Genomic DNA, 23,126 nt, shown 5'->3' with positions numbered 1-23,126 from the left:
CTGTCGAAATATACGCAATTCGGCTTCATTGTAGTCTGAAGTCTCAACAGGAGGAGGAAATTTTACCAAGAACAAAAGTTCTGCTCCCCAAATCCCTCACCTCTGATTCCCACCAGTTGCCATTACTAAACGTAAACGGGGCCTGCCGTGGCTGGTGGCTTAGACCCCCAAAACCAGCAATAAGTCGTCGGCTGATTCCACCAAATATACTATGTCACTGAAACAGCTACAAGTCATCGTCATATCACCTCCTCCTTTGCAACAACCCTCATCTTTATTTGCTTAGAGTCTCGAATGTCCAAAGCTAAAACACTGCCAGAATCGGCCAAGATGTAAAATCGACCCTGATAATAAGTTATATCCCGGTACGATATGCTTTCTTGTATCATGGTCCATTCATCTCCACAAAATACACATAATATTCCACAACTGGCCAGAACCATGACTACGTTATCTAATGAGGAAGGACATGACGACAAGACGATCTTCATTACTGAATGATAGCTGTGATCGAAGTTCTGTCAAGCTCCCAGGTCAATAACTTCGTCAAGGGATTCAATAGGTACGTTTATTTCCAAATCTTCAGATAAATCTCTTTTTTGATGAGGATATATAGTCATTAGCCATCCCAAAGAGAACAACACCACTTTTCTTTAGTTTCTGGCAAATAAAAAAACCTGTAAGTCTAATCTTTCCGTATAAAAGAAGAAATACTTGAGGTAAATGTAACATACTGAACAATAATGAAACTAGAAAGCAGTAGCCAACAAGTTCAAGGAAACACCATCAAGCTATGTATATTCTGTATTATCAAACTAAGAAACATTTCAAGTTTGTTTCTACAATCCAAACAGTATCATAAGACTAGGAAGATGAAGGGGGTGGGTACATTTGATAACATGGCTTGAACAGCATATACAATACATTTGTAATCATACAAGTGATACAACAATGCTACACTGTAAGGGTTTTTGTTTACATTCTACTTTCACTCAATCACAACTAATCGAAGAGGGTAAAGAAGCACCAGAAACAATATTTTTGTACAAAAAATTGAAGGTATGAAAAAAAAAATCTCTTATATGATGCCAGAAACTTTGAGAGAAGACAGCACAACAAAAATTATCCAAAGCAACATGAAAAACACAAAGGTAATCCATGCCCAAAGCTTTGGCCCTCCAAGCTCTGCACCCAATGTTAGACGCCTAATTACCAGAACTGAAATGCAGCCTACTGAGGTTGCGAAAAATACAAGCAATGAGAAGCTAAGACCCGCTGCATTCTCAATCCGCAGTGGTTCTTTATATACAAAATAATTGTATGCAGTGTCAATCAGCCATGGAAAACCGATGCCAACATATATATTCACTGCATTGCTACAAAATAACATGAATAAACAGGAAAGTAAGTTCAGGTCCTGACATTCCATAATGCTCATACAAAAAGATGGTATTAACTATTAACTGAAAATTCAAATAATTTTGATCTTCAAGTGTATTGCTAAATGTATTACTTCCAGACCAAAAATACATGATGTAACAAAGTCTACAGTTAAATTGGAGCTTTAAGAGTATACCTGCAAGTGATGTTTGCAATGGCAGAGTCAGCTGTCAACTGACGTTCAGCAGCAATCTTGCTTGCAACTAAATCTGGCCACGAAGTTCCACTTGCTAATGCAGTAAATGCTACGACATAAGGATTTATTCCTGAAATAGTACAAGTATAAAACTTTAGTACTCTGACTTAGATCATGAACAATATAATCACAATCATCCACAAGTTATGGCACAAAAAGATACCTGTGACACAACTTATGAGATCAGTGAGTTGTGTTACAATGTAAGCTATCGCACTGATGAAAATTAGGGAACAAATGAAGGCAACCCAGCCATGAGCAATGTTATAAGGAGGAACAAATGCAAATAATAGTCTCCAGGGAGCAAGAAGTAATTGCCAGAAAATTCTTGCCATTCGCAAATAGAAGTTTCTCACTTTTCTTGATTCTGTGCTTTCGAGCTGTTCACGAAAAAGAAATCACCACAAACATGAACCACCTATCTTGATACCAAACAATATAAAGTGTATACAATACAATACCTGGACTGCGTCTACAAATTGTTGCCTCCAAAGTGTAAAAACTGGATGATCTTCTGACACCATTTTCTCTTGAAAATCCTCTAATGAGGAATTAGAGGATTCAGGAGTTTCGTCAATTCCTGAGACTTTTTGATACACTGGAACTGCAAATTGAGGTCTCAATATTGAGAAATTTTGAATTTAAAAGTTGACATAAATATACTGAACTAGTAGAAATCTCCTGAAATTTTTTTGACCCAAGACATTCGGCATTATATTAAGGAACTACAGATGAGTACCTACACCATTTCCTGTCTCTGAATGTATGGAGAAAATATCAACAACGCCTCTGTTTTCACCTTCGCCAACATGAAGTATTTCAGAATACTCATCACAGAGACCACTATCAAGCTTGCATGCAACAGGCTTAGCTGGCACCCAGTCCTCTGGTCTCTCACTTCTTGGCCTTGGGACATACAACAAGAAATAAAGGCAGACTACTGAGAAAACTAAACCTGTTTAAGGAAAAAGAGATTCGAGAGAAATTGTAGAGAGAATTGTATCATATTATTGAGAATAGGAGCCCTATATATAGGGATTACAAAGTACTAGTTCTAATGTTACAAGGAATACCAATCCGTGTAGGATTGGGAAATCTAGAACCTTCTCTCCTATTACTTCTCCTAGTTTGATAAGGCACACTAAATCGATATTCCTTCAACACTCCCCCTTGTGCCGCTCAAACTTGGTGGTGACGCTTCATTCGTTGCCTCGTTAAAAACCTTGCCAGGTAACAAAAACCCTGTGGGATAAAAATAACCCTGGTCGAAGGACAAAAAGAGCACAACACGTCCTTCACTCTTCGAGATCGCACATGTAGACATCATAACTCCCCCTGATGTCGATATCTCCCCCTGATTGCTATAATCGTGGGAGTTCGGATAACTTTCTCAATCCGATGCTCTTCACATGTTTCTCGAAGGTGGATTTAGGTAACGACTTAGTGAATAAGTCCGCTACATTATCCTCTGATCGGATTTGATTCACTTCAATCTTTAGAAGTGATTGTTGTTGCTGATTATAAAAGAACTTAGGCGATATATGCTTGGTGTTGTCGCCCTTGATGAAACCTAACTTCATTTGTTCAATACAAGCTGCATTATCCTCATAAATGCATGTAGGTTCATCTGTGGTAGACTTCAAACCACAACTTCCTTGAATATGTCTAATTACAGACCTTAGCCATATACATTCACGAACGGCTTCATGTAGAGCAATAATCTCTGCATGATTTGAGGAAGTAGCAACAAGGGTCTGTTTTGTAGACCTCCAAGATATCGCAGTGCTTCCCATGGTAAAGACATAACCAGTTTGGGAGCGACCTTTGTGAGGGTCAGAGAGGTACCCTGCATCAGCAAAACCCATCAAGACATCATTGTCGTTTTGATGGAGGGAGATAGGAGAACGCCGGCCACCATGAGCGGTGGCGGAGCCGGCGGCGGCAACATGGCCGGCGGCCATTCCATGGACGGGGGCGTTCTGCCTTTTGGGGTCCAATCCCAATTTTCCGTCATTCCTTTTCTCTCTGTAGGGACAGAATAGGCCCATATCAATCGTACCTCTTAGGTATCGAAAGATTGTCTTTATACCAATCCAATGGCGGCGTGTTGGCGCAGAGCTATGTCCAGCTAACAAGTTCACTGCGAATGAGATATCCGGTCTTGTGCATTGAGCTAAGTACAATAATGCGCCTATTGCACTCAAATAGGGCACCTCGGCCTCTAATGGTTCTTCGTCCTCATCCCTTGGACGAAACGGATCTTTTCCGGGCTCAAGACTACGGCCGATCATGGGAGTACTCGTAGGCTTTGCTTTATCTACATTAAAGCGCCTTAGGATTTTCTGAGTATATGCAGACTGATGGATCAAGATTCCATCACTACGGTGCTCGAGTTCTAAACCGAGACAAAACCGTGTTTTCCCAAGATCTTTCATCTCAAATTCGGATTTCAAGTATTTAGCAGTTTCCTTCAACTCATCTAGAGTTCCAATTAGGTTCATGTCATCGACATAAACTGCTACGATTGCAAATCCGGAACTTGTTCTTTTAATGAACACGCATGGGCATATTTCATTGTTAATATATCCCTTCCCAATCAAGTAGTCACTTAGACGGTTATACCACATCCGTCCGGATTGTTTTAATCCATATAGTGAGCGTTTTAATCTTATTGAAAACGCGCTCCGTGGTTTAGTGCCACTTGATTTGGGTAATTGAAGTCCATCTGGAACCTTCATATATATCTCTGAATCTAGATCCCCATAGAGATATGCTGTAACCACATCCATAAGCTGCATGTCAAGTTTTTCGGAAACTACCAAACTGACAAGGTAGCGGAACGTTATAACGTCCATTACGGGAGAATATGTCTTCTCGTAGTCAATTCCAGGGCGTTGTGAGAAACCTTGCGCCACAAGGTGGGCTTTGTATCTAACAACCTCATTTTTCTCATTACGCTTTCTAACAAAGACCCATTTATGGCCAACAGGCTTTACATTTGGGGGTGTCTGCGTTACAGGCCCAAATACCTGTCTCTTTGTTAGTGAATCCAATTCAACCTGGATCGCATCTTTCCATTTAGGCCAATCCGCTCTTCGTTGACATTCTTCAACAGAGCGAGGTTCGATATCATCATATTCTATAATTCCTTTTGCAATATGATATGCAAATGCATCATCAATCGCCATAGAATTTCTATCCATCATCTCATGTACACTAGTGTAATTTATGGAGATCTCTCTATTCTCTGGAGTTGGTTCTGACATTGGAGCGTCCCCCAATGATGTCTCTTGGACATAACCATAATCCGGAATATTCTCATGAGATGGATTATTTACATCGATGATTAATGGATTATTTTGTGCCGAACTCGCTTTCTTTCTTGGGCGAGAATCCATCGAACCTATGGGCCTCCCGCGCTTCTTGGCGGGAGCCGTGGGCCTAGCCATAACGTCACCATCATTGAGAGATGGGACGTTGGCGCCATGCTCATGCATTCTTGAGTTGGCGTCATGTCCTCTACTTTTAGGGACATCAATCCTTGCAGGCACGTTTGCAGCAGGTATGTGTGATCTTGTCACTTTAGCGATATCAGAAAACGCATCAGGCATCGAATCTGCTACGCTCTGAAGATCGAGAATTCTCCGCACTTCAATTTCTGACTGTGCGGTTCGGGGATCAAGATGAGACATAGTGGGGACAGACCACGACAATTCCTGTCGTTCCTGTTGAACATTTATGTTCCTATCTCCCCTAACGACGGGAAGACTGTCTCATCGAAGTGACAATCCGCAAATCTAGCGGTAAAGAGATCGCCTGTCAAGGGTTCTATGTAGCGGATAATCGTTGGAGAATCATATCCAACATAAAGGCCTAATCGTCTTTGAGGACCCATTTTGGTGCGCTGTGGCGGCGCAATAGGCACATAGACTGCACACCCAAATATGCGTAAGTGTGAGACATCAGGCTCATACCCAGTAACCATCTGGGACGCAGAGAAGGGTTGAGTGGCAGTGGGCCTCAGACGAATAAGCACAGCTGCATGCAATATTGCATAGCCCCAAGCAGAAATAGGGAGATTGGTGCGCATCACCAATGCTCGAGCAACCATTTGTAGTCGTTTAATGGTGGCTTCTGCGAGACCATTTTGGGTATGAACATGAGGAACAGGATGTTCAACATCAATCCCAATGGACATGCAATAATCATCAAAAGTCTTTGATGTAAACTCCCCAACATTGTCTAATCTTATAGACTTAATGGGATGATCAGGGTGGTGAGCCCGTAACTTAATTATTTGTGCTAGGAGTTTAGCAAATGCAGCGTTCCTTGTGGACAATAGCATGACATGTGACCAGCGTGTCGATGCATCAACCAACACCATAAAATATCTAAATGGTCCGCATGGTGGTTGAATAGGTCCACAAATATCACCTTGGATTCTTTGTAAGAATGGTATATTTTCTTTGGTGTCCTTTGCATAGGATGGTCTCGATCCTAACTTTGCTAAAGAGCAGGCTTTGCAGAACGAATGATGGGCTTTGGAAACAACCAATGAGGATTTTGGTTGAGCCATGAAGTCACAATGGACCTGAGTAGTAAAAATTGGAGTCAAGGGAGCAGGGGTGGCGTCAAAGCCACCCTTGGGCCACAGGGGGATGGCGGCGCCGACCGGGGATGGCCGGACTTGAGGGGGAAAGGCGCCGTGAGGCGCAGGTGCTCCTCCTTGATCCAAATTTCGAGTTTCACTTCCTTTCGTTCTGAAAAAGGGATGTCCGTGTGAAGTCTTTAATATACGGATCATCATGTCACGACCTGGGTGTCCCAAACGGTCGTGCCAAAGCCTATACGTGTCGGAATCCCATAAATCATCTCTCATGACATGGTTGGATTCAATGACTCGAATAGTGGTTGCATACAACCCACTAGAGCGACACATAAGTTTCTCTAATACTCGTTTATGTCCGTAGTCATTAGAGGTGATGCAAAGGAACTCTTGTCCATTCTCACAATGTGTTTCCACATGAAAACCATTGGCTCTTATATCTTTGAAATAATAAAGTTCGAAAAACATGTCTACGACATGAGATAAAATAAATCGATACTTTATTAATAATATCCAATGATGACACCAAAGTTTCGTGACCATAATCTAATCCAATATAAAAATCAAATCGTAGACAAATCGTAGTTACTCTATCCGTTCGGTAATTTCAATTTAGTTGTGACCAGGTAAGGTAAGGCGAGATTTTGGTGGAGCGTTGCTCACTTTTAAAACCGTTCTCTCAGATCAAACCTTGCCTAGACATCACAAGTACTCTTGAGTACGCCTAGAGGGAAAGAGTTAATACAATAAGTCATTTTATTGATTTAAGGCATAATTGCCATTACATAATTCTTGGAAATATAAAAGACTATTCTAAATAAAAATCTGCGGCATGTTGTCTTCATCGCCAGATTTAAAGTCTTTGTGAACTCGATGTCTGGATCACCATAATGCGACTACCTTCTTAGGTACATTGCAAATTCAGGTCCATTGATCAGACGTTCCATATCAGAAATAGACACCATAAAGAGGATTCTCCCTTGATTGAGGCGCATTGGCGCAATATGCATAGTCCCTAAGACTAGTGGCGTTGGAAAGTGGTGCCCATGGCCAACGTTGGCTCCATGGTTTCCAACCCTATGTCCCTCAAAATCACGCCTCCTACGGTCGTGTGATTGTCGCCTTGAGTGATTACCTTCTTGAGCATTTCGATCATATGGATCATGACGTCGATGGCGACTTTCTCTAGCCATAGGACGATGCTCTTGATAGCTATCTTGAAGCCTATCAAATCTTCTTTTCACAAGTTCATTGCCATGTCTTTCAGTAGTGACCATAGCTTCAATAAGCTGTTGAAAACTTGTGATCCGTCTTGCATTTACATGAGTCCGGAATAAGTCAGAGGACCTCATAGCATAGACGGGGAAGGTATTGAGGGTTTTCTCAATCAATTGGTCTTCTGTGATTGTTTTTCCACAGAGACGCATCATTGCTCTGATGCTGAGAGCTTCCGAATAAAATTGCATGACAGTGTCAAATTCAGAGAAGCGAAGATGTTTCCATTCTGCTTCTGTATTCGGAAGTATGGAGTCACGAACATTGCCATATCGTTCGCGAAGCGCATGCCAAAGCTTTATGGCGCTATCCTCATTTATGAACTCAAACTGTAGGTCACTATCCATGTGACGTTTCATGAAGGCAAGTGCCTTGGAATTATCTTTCTCAGTTTGAGGGTCTGGAGCTGTTTCTATAGGACAAAGCTCTTGGATTGTATGCAATAAATCACGGGCAATAAGGTGGATCTCGACATCAGTGACCCAAATTAAGTACCTTTTGCCTGCATAATCCAATGGAACAAAATCGAGTTTGTTTGTGTTTGACATCCTGAAAGATGAAACAAAAACAAGTTAGTTTCGAAGTCAATGCTTCCACGAAAACTAATATAAATAAGATTTCCGAGCTATGCTACCAAGAAATCGATTTCCAAGAATAATTGGATTAGACCGAAACAATGATGTTTATATGGTCGTTAATCGATGCTTACGGACGCTCTTAGTCCGAAGTCTTACGAACGCTCTTAGTTCGTTAATTGCGTGAATCCCCACGATTCCGCTTTTCAAGAATCGAACCCACGTTATAAGAAAGGTGGGATGTAGAAGAAGGGAGGTTTTCAAGTCCCCGAGAAAAGAAGAAATATTTAAATTTCGAATTATAGGAACTTCAAAACTTACTCTTTTGAATACTTACTTGGTGAAAATTCGGAGCAGATTCTGTTCTGAACAGCTTGTACCTCGATTGGTGTACAGATCTAAATATGACTCCGATAAGGCTGAAATTCGGAGGTTAGATGGAAGAGACAGAGACGAACAACTTTGATGAAGAAAGTTTTTCGATCTGAGCTTCCGAACTAGACTTTTCGAGGCTTGCAAGAAGACGGATGTGCACAGGAACGGGAAAAAGATGCAGTGGGTGTGCGTTGGCTTGTTTGCGTAGCAGGGATGCTTCGGTGGTAGCAGGCTGGAACGCAGGGCTGCAGGGAGGGGGCAGCAGGGGCTGCTGTGCAAGGTTGCAAGCGCACGGGCGTTCGGGCTGCAGCGAAGGTTCGGCTAGCTTGGGCTAGGGGCTGCTTTGTGAATGAGTTTTGGTTTTCTGTTTTGTGGTTAGAGTCGTGCTGATAACGTGTTTAAGGAAAAAGAGATTCGAGAGAAATTGTAAAGAGAATTGTATCATATTATTGAGAATAGGAGCCCTATATATAGGGATTACAAAGTACTAGTTCTAATGTTACAAGGAATACCAATCCGTGTAGGATTGGGAAATCTAGAACCTTCTCTCCTATTACTTCTCCTAGTTTGATAAGGCACACTAAATCGATATTCCTTCAACAAAACCTATGTTTTATTGATTTCAGCCAAGAAAAGTAACAAAGACCAGAAATTTAAGATGTTAAATATCAAAGAAAAAGAGAAACACATACAAAGGAAGAGAAAAGTAGGGCCACTGCTTGTCTTGAGCATAAGCATGTATCAGCAGTAACCCGTATTGTAGTACTGTCAATAAGGCCTCCCATAGTGTAATCACGTTTGGTGTCCACACCTGCAGCATTAACTATTTAGTAGAGTATTTCACCAGAGTTGTAAATACAGTAAATCATAAGTTAAAACCCAAATCTGGATCATTTGGGTTTTTTTTTAACCATAAAGTCCATAAAAGCAATTTATCCAACAATGGCTATAAACATTTTGTGTATTGAATGGAATCCTGATCTTGCAATGGATGTCTACCATAAATTGGTTTCATGATGACCAACAAGCCATCAACATAATTAATTTGACATTTCCAAAAAAACATGAGAGCATATGAATGATATGATTCACCAGTATATTCTACATCAGAAAATTTAGGGTCTAAATGAAAATCCTCATCTTCTTTGTTCAGGGAGGGAAAAAAAAAAGTTTTCATGGTTAACCAAATATAATAGTTACCATAAGATTCCTTGAAATTACCTCTAGAATTATATATAACCAAATATATGCCCAGAAAGACCAAAAGAGCTCAACCAGCCAGACTCCTATATCAGCTATCTTTTTCAGCTCTCCAGCTTTAGGAACTACAACACAAACAGCATGGATGGGGAAAAGGTCGAATGCAGCAGAACCAACTAGTGTTCCAGGACCCAAACCTATAAACAAGATAAACAGCAGAATATTATAAACTGTGATCATAAGCTGATGTTAATTTGAAGCTAAATTTATGTGGAAAGAAAGCAAAATTGAGGAATCATTGCAGATATACCATGCAGTAGTAATCAAAAGGGACTAAGGGAGAAAACAGAGTTCAAGTAATTATTATTATCAACATTTCAGTGCATTCCTCATTCTATCACCTTCTGGAGAACAACAAACTAAAAAGTTCTCAGAGGCCACAACAAAACTCCATACTCCCTGTTATTGAACACATGGAAGTTAGCGACAGGCCGGTACTACTACAATCCTCATGATTTGTCTAGTGTATCTAAATGTGTTTGATGCATGCTATGAAGATATAACATACTGAAAGTACAGATAACAAACAAAATAGACAGTATATGTGACAGCTACAAAACAAATCCATGTTCATTGAAACCAAAATCCCAAAATGAAAAGACCTTATGTTATTCAGTGAGTTTTCTAATTAAAAACAAACCTCCAGCATACAGGCTTCCAATGTTTCGTATAGCATCGATAGTGGCTAATGATATTTGAGGAAAGCTGGTCCCAAAGGCCAGCAGGCTAATATCTGCGATTGTGAAATTCCACACTTTCTCATGCCTACTAACTTGATCACTAGAGACCACCTTCCGCGTGTGGCTCACAACACTCTCCATGGACCGGAAAAAACGAACAGTAATAGATGATAATCCAAGGAAACAGTAAGCAAGACCAAGAACATATAAGAATGCCCGGACGCCACTCCAGAGGGCAGTTTCGCTCTCAAAAATCAAGTAGCTTCCACATGTTTCCAGCCCAATTATGCTGGAAAGTCCAGGCATTCTTCCTGGCGCTAATTTGCTCAAACTGCTTAGAGCTCAGAATTTAAACGAAAGTAGCAGGACCTGATAATCATGAGAAACTTGGTGAAAACTTTAGCTCAATATCAATGAGTCCATCAGAAAATACGAGAAACCTGAGAGTCGCCGGAATGGCTGCGGCGAGTAACAAAAGCGGCATCCGGGTCTCAATTCCGACAAGTGTGGAGAGAGCTTGGGATTAGGCAGACGTGTATGGATTGGATTGGAAGGTCTAAACTTTCTTCGGTCCCAGTGAAGTGTGTGATTCACGTGGCTTTCGTTTTCTTTGCGTGGGGACTTAACTTAACAACGTCGTTAGACCCAGACCCAAAAATAGAGAGAGACTCTGATGATCCCAAAATCATCTCAATCATGTCATGCTTCAATTATTTAGTCCAGACAGTCCATGATTGACAAATCAGATTTTATTATTCTATTCAATTTTTAACAAGATTTGATGTTTCTTAAAATGATTAGTTATATATAAAATTAGGTCGTTGGAATCAGCATGATTTGGACATGTCTACCCTCTTATAGTATATGCATACTGGAGAGTAAACAAAGGTCGGCACGCATGGGACATGTCTTTTTGGTGAAAAATTGTGAGTTTGAATGAAAACAGTAAAGTAAAACTGTAAAAATGAAGGTTTTACTTATAATATACCAGTAGTCTTTGCAAGAGCGTAGTCGACCTTCCCTAAAATGGGTTGCAATCTCGGATGACAATTTCTCGATCGAACTCCTGGGAAATCAACTTCATGGCATCGTGACAATCGCAGCTTATACTCAGGTTTTTTACTATTCGAATTGGGGTACCAGGACTCGTCTTCAAAAAAGCACAAGGCAAGTGCCAATTAATTTTTCGCTGTGAGCCAGCTCCTTTCCTTCCTCATCAAGCTGGAGCAATGCCTCGCTTGTATTTCCCACAAAACCTCTCATCTTTAGTCTCTTCATGATCTCATCCCCCACGAAAAATTCGTGAATGTCACCCTCCCACCCACCTCGACCAAACTACAGCCGGGAACTTTCTTGATCCCCCTTTCCTCCATAACATCTCACACGTCTTACTTCACTCCATTTCCCCATTTTTGCACGCACATTCGATAAAAGTACACATGCAGCAACTGTCCTTGGGAATCGGGATCCAGTCCGACCCACAACTTTCACGACAAGAGCATGTTTGACTGTGGATTCCATTCTCCGATCCACCAAATTGTAATGCACCGAGGCAGAGAGAGAGTTGAGAGGTCTCTGAGTGCGGTAGAATGAATGAATCATTCAAAGAGGAGAAAGTGATTGTATGCCGTAGGGTTGCTATATGTTACGGAACGACCCATAGCCGTAGATTAATATTCAGTGATATCGATCTCAACATTTGGACGATCCAGTTGGCGGTGTAGATCCTCTTAACAATTATTTTTTTTTTTTTTTTTTTTGGCGTTAGTCTAGCAAAGTTAATCACAAACCAAAACAATCCCAAATGACAGTGTGCAAAACCTCTTGAGCTTTTCAAAAAAAAAAAAACTCTTTGAGCTTAATTAGAATTACTGATATCAAGCACAAGTAATAACCTTCTCCAAGTACCGACTGCATCACAACAGCACTTGAGCTGCGCAATAGCATGTAAGTATGTAACATGGAGATTCGATTGCAAAACATTTGTGATTATATCACGGAAAAATAAAAGCCTCTTTTTTTTTACAAAGAAAAAAAAAAAAAGAAGCCCAACTGCCAAAAGAAGTTTCTTCTGTACTCTTGAACATTAAAAAGTTGTGGTAAGATAATATTTCCACATGAAAACTTGATTGAATCCACAAATCTGATCGTAGAAAACGAAAGGCTCAGTTTTTCTATCTTTCGTGGAAAAAATACCCCTCAACAGAGAGAAGGAAGAATTTTACCCAAGAACAAAGTTCTCCACCCCAAATTCTCTTACCTCTGATCGAGTGACACTTTGAAAACTCTAAATCGGGCTCTGCCGGGGCTTTGTCCCAAAAATCACACCAATAAGTCCCCAGCTGATTCCACCGAATATATTTTGTCACTAAAATCACAAGAGATCGTGATATCTCGTCCTTCCCTTGTAACAACTCTCATCTTTATTTGCTTCGAGTCTAGAATGTCCAAAGCTAAAACAGTGCCGGAGTCGGTCAAGATGTAAAATCGACCCTGCCGGTACGATCTGCTTTCTTGTACCAGGGTCCATTCATCTCCACAAAATACACATAACATGCCACAACTGGCCAGAACCATGACTACGTTATCTAATGAGGAAGAAGGACTTGACGACAAGACAATCTAATGATAACTGTGATCGAAGTTCTGTAAATCTCCCAGGTCAATAACTTCGTCACTTCTAAAAGGATTCAATAGGTTTATTTCCAAATCTTCAGATAAATCTCTTTTTTGATGAGGATATATAGTCATTAGCCATCCCAAAGAACATTCACTTTTCTTTAGCTTCTCTCAAATAAAACCTGTAAATCTCAACTTTCTTTACAAAGAAGAAAAAATTGAAGGTAAAATGTATGCAACATACTGAACAATAATGAAACTAGTAGTAGCAGCAACTAGTACAAGGAAACACCATCAAGCTATGTATATTCTGTATTATCAAACTAAGAAACAGCATTATAAGTGTGCTCCTACAATTCAAACAGTATCATAAGACTAGGAAGATGAAGGGGGTGGGTACATTTGATAACATATCTCGGACAGCATATTCCATTTGTAATCATACAACAATGCTACACTGTTAAGGGTTTTTGTTTACATCATAACTAATTGAAGAGGGAAGGAAGGACCCGAAACAATATTGGAGTACAAAAAATACAAGGGAAAAAAAATCTCTTATATGATGCCAGAAACTTTGAGAGAAGACAGCACAACAAAAATTATCCAAAGCAACATGAAAAACACAAAGGTAATCCACGCCCAAAGTTTTGGCCCTCCAAGCTCTGCACCCAGTGTTATACGCCTGATTACTAGAACTGCAATGCAGCCTACTGAGGTTGCGAAAAATACAAGCAATGAGAAGCTAAGACCCGCTGCATTCTCAATCCGCAGTGGTTCTTTATATACAAAATAATTGTATGCTGTGTTGACCAGCCATGGAAAACCGATTCCAACATATATATTCACCGAATTGCTACAAAATAACATGAATAAACAGGAAAGTAAGTTCAGGTCCTGACATTCCATAATGCTCATACAAAAAGATGGTATTAACTAGCTGAAAATTCAAATAATTTTAATCTTCAAGTGTGTTATTAAATGTATTACATCCAGACCAAAAATACTTTATGTAACAAAGTCTAAAATTAAAATGGAGATTTAAGAGTAAACCTGCAAATGATGTTTGCAATGGCAGAGTCAGCTGTCAACTGACGTTCAGCGGCAATCTTACTTGCAACTAAATCTGGCCACGAAGTTCCACTTGCTAATGCGGTAAATGCTATGACATAAGGATTTATTCCTGAAAAAGTAGGAGAAGTACAAAACTTTAGTGCTCTGACTAGATCATGAACAATATCATATCAATCATCCACAAGTTATGGCACAAAAAAAATACCTGTGACACAACTTATGAGATCAGTGAGTTGTGTTACCATGTAAGCTATCGCACTGATGAAAATTAAGGAACAGATGAAGGCAACCCAGCCATGAGCAATGTTATAAGGAGGAACAAATGCAAATGATAGTCTCCAGGGAGCAAGAAGTAATTGCCATAACATTCTTGCCAGTCGCAAATAGAAGTTGTTCAGTTTTCTTGATTCTGTGCTTTCGAGCTGCTCAGCAAAAAGAAATCACCCCAAACATGAACCACCTATCTTGATACCAAACTATTTAAAGAGTATACAATACAATACCTTGACTGCGTCTACAAATTGTTGCCTCCAAAGTATAAAAACTGGATGATCTTCTGAAACCATTTTCTCTTGACAATCCTTATTAGATGACTCAGGAGTTTCGTCATTTCCAGAGACTTTTTGATACACTGGAACTGCAAAGTGAGGTCTCGAAATTGAGGAATTTTGAATTTAAAAGTGGACATAAAGATACTGAAATAGTAGAAATCTCCTGAAGAATTTTTGACCCAAGGCATTCATCATTATACTAAGGAACTACAGATAAGTACCTACACCATTTCCTGTCTCTGAATGTATGGAGAAAATATCAACAACGCCTCTGTTTTCATCTTCACCAACATGAAGTATTTCAGAATACTCATCACGGGGACCACTATCAAGCATGCATGCAACAGGCTCAGCTGGCACCCAGTCCTCTGGTCTCTTACTTCTTGGCCTTGGGACATACAACAAGAAATGAAGGCAGACTACTGAGAAAATAGACCAATGTTTTATTGATTTCAGCTCAGAAAAGTAACAAAGACCAGAAATTTAAGATGTTCAATATCAAAGAAAAAGAGAAACACATACAAAGGAAGAGAAAAGTAGGGCCACTGCTTGTCTTGAGCATAAGCATGAACCAGCAGTAACCCGTATTGTAGTACTGTCAATAAGGCCTCCCATAGTGTAATCACGTTTGGTGTCCACACCTGCAGCATTAACTATTTAGTAGAGTATTTCACCAGAGTTGTAAATACAGTAAATCATAAGTTATAATCCAAATCTGGATCATTTGGATTTATTTAATCATAAAGTCCATAAAAGCAATTTATCCACCAATGGCTATAAACATTTTGTGTATTGAATGGAATCCTGATCTTGCAAAGGATGTCGACCCTAAATTGGTTTCATGATGACCAACAAGCCATCAACAGAATTAATTTGACATTTCCAAAAAAAACATGAGAGCATATGATTCACCAGTATATTCTACATCAGAAAATTTAGGGTCTAAATGAAACTCCTCATCTTCTTTGTTCAGGGAGGAAAAAAAAAAAGTTTTCATGGTTAACCAAATATAATAGTTACCATAAGATTCCTTGAAATTACCTCTAGAATTATATATAACCAAATATATGCCCAGAAAGACCAAAAGAGCTCAACCAGCCAGACTCCTATATCAGCAATCTTTTTCAGCTCTCCAGCTTTAGGAACTACAACACAAACAGCATGGATGGGGAAAAGGTCGAATGCAGCAGAACCAACTAGTGTTCCAGGACCCAAACCTATAAACAAAATAAATAGCAGGATATTATAAACTGTGATCATAAGCTAATGTTTGAAGCTAAATTTATGTGGAAAGAAAGCAAAATTGAGAAATCATTGCAGATATACCATGCAGTAGTAATCAAAAGGGGCAAAGGGAGAAAACACAGTTCTAGTAATTATTATTAGCAACATTTCAGTGCATTCCTCATTCTATCACCTTCTGGAGAAAAACAAACAAAAAAGTTCTCCGAGTCCACAACTCCATACTCTCTGTTATTGAACACATTAAGTTTCTGTTTGATGCATGCTATGAAGATATAACATACTGAAAGTACAGATAACAAACAAATTAGACAGTATTTTGTCATGCTAATGTGACAGCTAGAAAACAAATCCATGTTGATGCATCAGGGAAATGGACTGAATAACCGGCAATGAAGCCAAAATCTCAAAATCAAAAGACCCTATGTTATTCAGTGAGTTTTCTAAAAACAAACCCCCAGCATACAGGCTTCCAATGTTTCGTATAGCATCGATAGTGGCTAATGATATTTGAGGAAAGCTGGTCCCAAAGGCCAGCAGGCTAATATCTGCAATTGTGAAATTCCACACTTTCTCATGCCTACTAACTTGATCACCAGAGTAAGGATCAATAGCCACCACCTTCCGCGTGTGGCTCACAACACTCTCCATGGACCGGAAAAAACGAGCAGTAATTGCTGATAATCCAATGAAACAGTAAGCAAGACCAAGAACATATAAGAATGCCCGGACAGCACTCCCGAGGGCAGTTTCACTCTCGAAAATCAAGTAGCTTCCACATGTTTCCAGCCCAATTATGCTGGAAAGTCCAGGCATTCTTCCTGGCGCTAATTTGCTCAAATTACGTACAGCTCAAAATCTAAACAGAAGTAGCCGGACCTGATAACACAAGAAACTTGGTGAAAATTTTAGCTTAATATCAACGAGTCCATCACAAAAGACATTGAAAATTTAGCTTCGAATACACAATTCTGCATTGCATTAATAATTGAAGATGAATAACAGCTACCTATATCTATATAATCCCCAATGCCTTGGAATCGCACTGTTCTAGAATCTAGATCCAAAACGCAAATTCACTCAGACACAATAACACACTGCCCCTTTTTACAGAAAGGTGGAAAGTAAAGTGTCCAAACTATTGTTGAACCACACAACTCGATAACATGAAACTGAACAAGATATCAGAGATATAGGAGAAACCTGACAATAATCACCGGCGAGTGACGAACGAGTCAATCTGAAAAGCGGCACAGGTCTCACGGGGTCTCAATTCCGAGAAGAGTAGGGAGAGCGCAAACGTGCATGGATTGGATTGGATTGGAAGCTCTAAACTTTCTCCTGTGATTAAATTCTGGGTTGGATTCTATAATTGTTGCACTAATTCTTTGCCCAGGTCCCAGTGATTCGTGTAATTTGCGTGGCTTAACTTACCAACGTCATTAGACCAAAAAATAGAGACTGTGATTAGGCCAAACAACCATCTGAATCAGACAATTATGCCCAGGTCCCAGTGATTCGTGTAACTTTGCCTGGCAAGATTTTGATATTTTAGGGCATTTGATTTTGACATATCCAATAAGTCCACCCTCTTAAATCATGTGAGGACATGTTTTATCTTTTTGGGTGAAAAACTGAAAATCAAACTTACATGGTAGATGTTTTATCCTGCTGGGAGTAAAGTAAAACTGTAAAAATGAAGGTTTTACTTATAATATACCAATAGTCTTTACAAGAGCATAGTCGACCTTCCCTAAAATGGGTTGCAATCTCGAATGACAATTTCTCGATCCAACTCCTGGGAAATCAATTTCATGGCATCGTGACAATCGCAGCTTATACTCAGGTTTTTTACCATTTGAATTGGGGTACCACTGTACCAGGACTCGTCTTCAAAAAGCACAAGGCAAGTGCCAATTAATTTTTCGCTGTGAGCCAGCTCCTTTCCTTCCTCATCAAGCTGGAGCAATGCCTCGCTTGTATTTCCCACAAAACCTCTCATCTTTAGTCTCTTTATGATCTCATCGACCATCATGTATATCAGATATCTGGAGGGATTGGGTAATTATTTTGTGGTCCCGGAGTACCACATGGCACTGTCATGTGGTGGTTTAAACTAATAACATCACTCGATTTTTGTAAAGACCATACAGGAGTAAAAAAAAAAAAAGGCAAATCCAATTAACAGACCAATCAAAAATAAAACACAAATCGTATAAGCCAATAACATCAACCTGAACCACCTAATAATTTTCCTCCCCGGAGTTTTTGGTAGGGCTGTCAATTCCTACAAGACCCGATAACACCACTCGAAACCCGCATGAAATAAAGCGGGTCGAACCCTCACGATTAAAAAGCGGGTCGGCCGTGGGTCAACCCGTCATGACCAATTTAATAAATAGGTCGGCCACGGGTGAACCCGCCAACACGAAGTGAACATGAATAACCTGATTATACTATACGTATAACCCGCCAAAATCATCTCAATCATGTCATGCTTCAATTATTTAGTCCGGACAGTCCATGATTGACAAATCAGATTTCATTATTCTATTCAATTTTTAACAAGATTTGATATTTCTTTAAATGATTAGTTATATATAAAATTAGGTCGTTGGGATCAGCATGATTTGGACATGTCTACCCTCTTATAGTATATGCATACTGGAGAGAGTAGGCAAAGGTCGGCAGTTCTGCACGCATGAGACATGTTTTATCTTTTTGGGTGAAAAATTGTGAGTTTGAATGGTAGATGTTTTATCCTGCTGGGAGTAAAGTAAAACTGTAAAAATGAAGGTTTTACTTATAAGGGTTCTTGACCAAAAGCCCCAAAATAAGCCAAAGTTATCCCACTTACCCCACCAACAGATTTTTATTCCCACTAACCCAATTTAAAGGAAAATGACTATTCTGCCATCCACTTAATTAATAAATTACATACTGCCACTTAGTAATCTCTTTCTCATCCCCGATCTCTCTCTCTCTCTCTCCTCTCTTTCTCTCCCCCCAACTGACCTCCAGTTCCGGCAATGTTCCAGGCCCTCCGGCGCTTGACCCAACCCCACCCCCCCCCCCCCCCACCCCCCGGCGTTCGCCGATTGACCCAGGCGCTCTGGACCCAACCTCTCCGGGGTACGACGTAGGCCTTTCGGTACTCGACGAAGGCTCTCCGGAGCTCGATCAAGGTTCTTCGATGTCGATGAAGGCTCTCCGGCGCTAGATCAAGGTTCTCTAGCGCCATATTTTTATGCCATCGAGCTCTCTCTCCTCTCTCCCCTCCGATCTGACTCTCTCTCCTCTCTTTTTTTTGCTGTAAAATGGGGCAGAAGCCCAAAATGAAAGGAAAATGAAAAAGGAGATGGGTGAGTGCGTGGCCTTGATGCTCTGGAGAAGAGCTCAGGCCCTTCCTATTGTGTATTTGGTGTGAAGGACGAAGAAGGACATAGCTACTTGGTTGCTCTACCAAGTCCTAACTAAAGTCAAGGCTGCTGATGGTTTGGCCCATTATGTTTATGTTGCAGGGAAGATTTGTGTTAGAAATGAAAGGATTTGAGTAGTTAAATTGATTGATGTGACTGCTTTATATCTGTTGCATTTAGTTTTGTGGTGCATTATTAGCAATTTTATGGTTTCCTTTGGATAAGAGTAGAATCTGCAAAAGATTTTTTTTATGAGGTAATAGAGGTCTATTAGGGGGTAATAGACGTCTATTAGGAGGCAATAGACATTTTTAAATTGATGTAATCTCTTCGTTTTTTCTTTAATCAAAGTTTTATTTGTGTAATTTTAAAAAAATTAGTTCTCATTTCGGTAATCGAAACGTCTATTGGGGGGGGGGGGGGGGAATAGACTAAAAGTTCTATTGGGAGGCAATATACGTCTATTGGGGGGCAATATACTCCTATTGGGGCAATAGACGTCTATTGGGGGGAAATAGATGTCTAGTGGGGGCAATAGAGGTTTTCGGAAAAATCCAGTGGGCAGCGGCCGATGACCGAAATCCGACCACCGGAATCCAGCGAAAGTTGGCCGGATTCCAGCGACTGGTGATCGTAATCCGGCGACATGTGACAGGCTTCGGCAAAATCCTCTATGGTTTCTCTTTCTTCCATTTTCTCTCTCTCTCTCTCTCTCTCTCTCTCTCTCTCTAAGTAACAAAGGTGAGGGTAAAATGGTATTCAACAAAAAAAAAATCTTAATGGGGTATTAGGGAAGACCTCCTTAGAGTGTTTTGAGTAAGAGGGAATTAAAAAAACTTAATGGGATAAGTAGGAAAAAAAATCTCTGGAAATTGGGTAAATGAACAAAAACCCTACTTATAATATACCAATAGTCTTTACAAGAGCATAGACCTTCCCTAAAATGGGTTGCAATCTCGGATGACAATTTCTCGATCGAACTCCTGGGAAATCATCTTCGTGGCATCATGACAATCGTAGCATATCCTCAGGTTTTTTACTATTCGAATTGGGGTACCAGGACTCGTCTTCAAAAAGCACAAGGCAAGTGCAATTAATTTTTCACTGTGAGCCAGCTCCTTTCCTTCCTCATCAAGCTGGAGCAATGCCTCGCTTGTATTGCCCACAAAACCTCTCATCTTTAGTCTCTTCATGATCTCATCGACCATCATGTATATCAGTATATCTCTCGAGAGATTGGGTAATTATTCTGTAGTCCCAGAGTACCATATGGCACTGTCATAGTGTCATGTAGTGGTCGAAATTAATAATATCACTCGATTTTTGTAGGGACCATACATGGGGTGAAAAAAAAAAAGACAAATCAAATTAACAAACCAATCAGAAACAAACACAAATCGACAATGAAATCGTATGAGCCAATAACTTCAACCCGGACCACCACGTGTACCATGGTCCGGGACCACCTAATAATTTTCCTCTCTGAAGTTTCTGGTTGAGAATCATCCCCCACTAAAAATTCGTGAAAGACACTGTAGAAAAACACAAATTTTTCGTTGTATTGAATTGTTTTGGAACCTTTACATGAAGGAGTAAATATATAGACAAAGAAAAAAGAAAAAAGAAAAAAGAAAAAAGACCAAGAGGATTCACACACACTGCTTGAATCCTACGTAAACTGATTACAATATAAGAAAGTCAATAAGAAAGGACACCATGCTTAGACTTGCTTCACCATGCTTTAAACTCCATTAAATGAGAAAGGACTATTTTTGTCATGCTGCAGCAGCACCACCATGCTTGCTTTGCAATAATAGAGGATTGATGCACAAACGTAAATTGCAAGTTAACCATATCACCAAATATTCAATAGACACGTCCCACCTCCACCAAAGTACAGCCGGGAACTTTCTTGATCCCGCTTTCCTCCATAACATCTCTCACACGTCTTACTTCACTCCATTTCCCCATTTTTGCGTACACATTCGATAAGAGTACATATGCAGCACTACTAGTTGGATCCAACTGAATTAGCTTGTTCAGCGCAGAAATGTCCCTGTGCATCCTAGCTCCACTTAGTAGAGCTCCCCACACAAGCACATAAGGCTCCATTGGCATGGATATCACCACTTTCCATGCGTCTGGAATCAGCCCGGCCGATATCATTGAACTCCAGGTCATCACGTCCTCATGAGGTCCCATATTATCAAAAACCCCTCTTGCTCCCTCAATACTTCCACATTTGGCATACATATTCATCAATGCAATGCCTAGCACGACATCAACTTTCATCCCAGATTTATCAATATAAGCATGAACCCATTTCCCATGCTCAAGTGCACCCAATCTTCCACAAGCCAAAAGTATGCTCGACATGGTGAACTCATTAGGCCTCACACTATCCAACATCTGCATCTCACGAAACAAGGCAAGTGCTTCCTTATAACCACCACACATTACATAAGCCTTGATCATACAACTCCATGAAATCACATTTCTCTTGGGCATTTCATTCTACACATCTCGTGCAGCATCAATCAAACCCACTTTCACATACGCATCTATGATCGAATTCCAAGACGGCAAATCCGGTTGGGTAATTTCATCAAACACTTTGGCATGCAAGCATCAAATTGCCACAAGCAGAGTACATGTGAATGAGAGAGGTTTGGACAAAGGGGTCCTGATCATATATACCCGAAGAGAAGAATTTGGGCATGGATTCGTTTTCCTGATTGGAAGTAAGGAATGGATTTGAAGAATTGAAGGAGGAAAGGGAAGGTGCGGTTATCGGGTTCAGCTCCATGTAAGCGCATTCGATTGAAGATGGAGATCGGGGAGTGGATTGGAACTTTGGATTGGACATGGGCTCGGATAAGGGTGTTTCAAACGAAGGCTTCGGGAGTGGGATGGGAAAGATTAAGACTTGGGTGAGTGAAACATATGAGCCTTGGAGAAGCTCGCATGCTACCAGTGCTGCCGCATAGCGGGAATCAAAACGTTTTAAGGAGTTCCATTCGACTTTGCTTTTTGTAGTTTAGGCCTGGATATTTTCTGGGCTCTCTAGGCTCCTGTCCGACTTTAGACCTTTAGGTTCAAACCCACTTTTGGTCTCTCTGATTTAGGGTGGATTATCTGATCGGGCTGGGACTCACCGACCGAAAATCAGAAAGTGGAGCGGGGAGGATATCTTCGGTGTTTCGACTTTAGACTATGATAGTATAATTACAGACAAATTCTATGATGTGATGTTAGAATAAAGACTTGTAATTAGTAAGTTAATCGTGTCATATCTCACATGGCACGACCGTCTTTATTTAACGAAATTTAGTATTTGTACCATCAATTTGGTTTTAATTATAGATTTATTTTCAATGTCAGCTAACTGCACTTGAGAATTGCATACACAAAGACTCTACTCAAGTCGGCTAAGTAATTTTTTGGCCAATTTTCTCTTAAATCTTTCTGCTTAAACCGAAAATAAGATCAAATTTAAAACCCTCCAAGGCTCTAGCCAGAGTGGACTGATTCCAAACACTAAATGCACAGCTCAGTCTGCACAGGCTTTAGTAATGTAGGTCTGCACCTGCTATTAGCCTAGTGCTAGTAGAAACTTCAATAGTTCATTTAGTAATATAAAGACAGAACCCAAAGGAGAAAGCCTGCTAGAGTAGCTCCTTGAACATTTAAATTCTTTCTTCTTCTTTGGTGCAACTTACCAGAGGAAATGCAGTAATGGTTTCAGCTGCCACCCCTAAATATATTACAATATATTCTTTGGCAAAGTCAATGTCAGCAAAATAAAGTTGCTTACCAG

The 23,126-nt window shown here is 40.2% G+C and overlaps 3 protein-coding genes across 4 annotated transcripts; all 3 read right to left on the bottom strand.

Annotated features, from left to right (window-relative positions):
• Window positions 1-1,078: 1,078 nt before the first annotated feature.
• LOC112172163 (magnesium/proton exchanger) lies at window positions 1,079-11,004 on the bottom strand. The gene is made up of 8 exons (XM_040509442.1): window positions 10,368-11,004; window positions 9,689-9,864; window positions 9,160-9,278; window positions 2,382-2,542; window positions 2,098-2,234; window positions 1,800-2,016; window positions 1,577-1,706; window positions 1,079-1,376 (listed from the first exon to the last, which is right to left on the bottom strand). Exons 1-8 carry the CDS (start codon window positions 10,711-10,713, stop codon window positions 1,079-1,081), a joined length of 1,584 nt encoding a protein of 527 aa, XP_040365376.1. The 5' UTR covers window positions 10,714-11,004.
• A 2,392-nt stretch (window positions 11,005-13,396) lies between these two features.
• On the bottom strand, window positions 13,397-17,448 carry LOC112172162 (magnesium/proton exchanger). Of its 2 annotated transcripts, none has more exons than XM_024309386.2 (9): window positions 17,094-17,448; window positions 16,346-16,769; window positions 15,690-15,865; window positions 15,171-15,289; window positions 14,870-15,036; window positions 14,601-14,734; window positions 14,303-14,519; window positions 14,077-14,206; window positions 13,397-13,879 (listed from the first exon to the last, which is right to left on the bottom strand). In XM_024309386.2, the coding sequence occupies exons 2-9, from the start codon at window positions 16,704-16,706 to the stop codon at window positions 13,582-13,584; spliced, it is 1,602 nt and encodes a 533-aa protein (XP_024165154.1). In that variant the 5' UTR covers window positions 16,707-16,769; window positions 17,094-17,448; the 3' UTR covers window positions 13,397-13,581. The 2 variants fall into 2 exon arrangements, with proteins under 2 accessions (XP_024165154.1, XP_024165155.1); XM_024309387.2 differs by lacking the exon at window positions 17,094-17,448 and adding an exon at window positions 16,900-17,070.
• On the bottom strand, window positions 16,727-22,194 carry LOC112171625 (pentatricopeptide repeat-containing protein At3g62890; the record flags this gene model as incomplete). Its single annotated transcript, XM_024308785.1, is given in 7 exon segments — window positions 16,727-16,769; window positions 20,218-20,256; window positions 20,258-20,536; window positions 20,776-20,845; window positions 21,190-21,928; window positions 21,930-22,004; window positions 22,006-22,194. Coding segments are annotated over 7 exon segments (1,434 nt in total), but the record flags the coding sequence as incomplete, so codon positions are not given.
• Window positions 22,195-23,126: the final 932 nt, after the last annotated feature.

Source organism: Rosa chinensis, chromosome 6 (assembly GCF_002994745.2).
Source record: "Rosa chinensis cultivar Old Blush chromosome 6, RchiOBHm-V2, whole genome shotgun sequence".
Taxonomy (NCBI): Eukaryota; Viridiplantae; Streptophyta; class Magnoliopsida; order Rosales; family Rosaceae; genus Rosa; species Rosa chinensis.
Note: the sequence above shows the minus strand (reverse complement) of the source record. Positions and strands in the feature narration are given on the sequence as shown.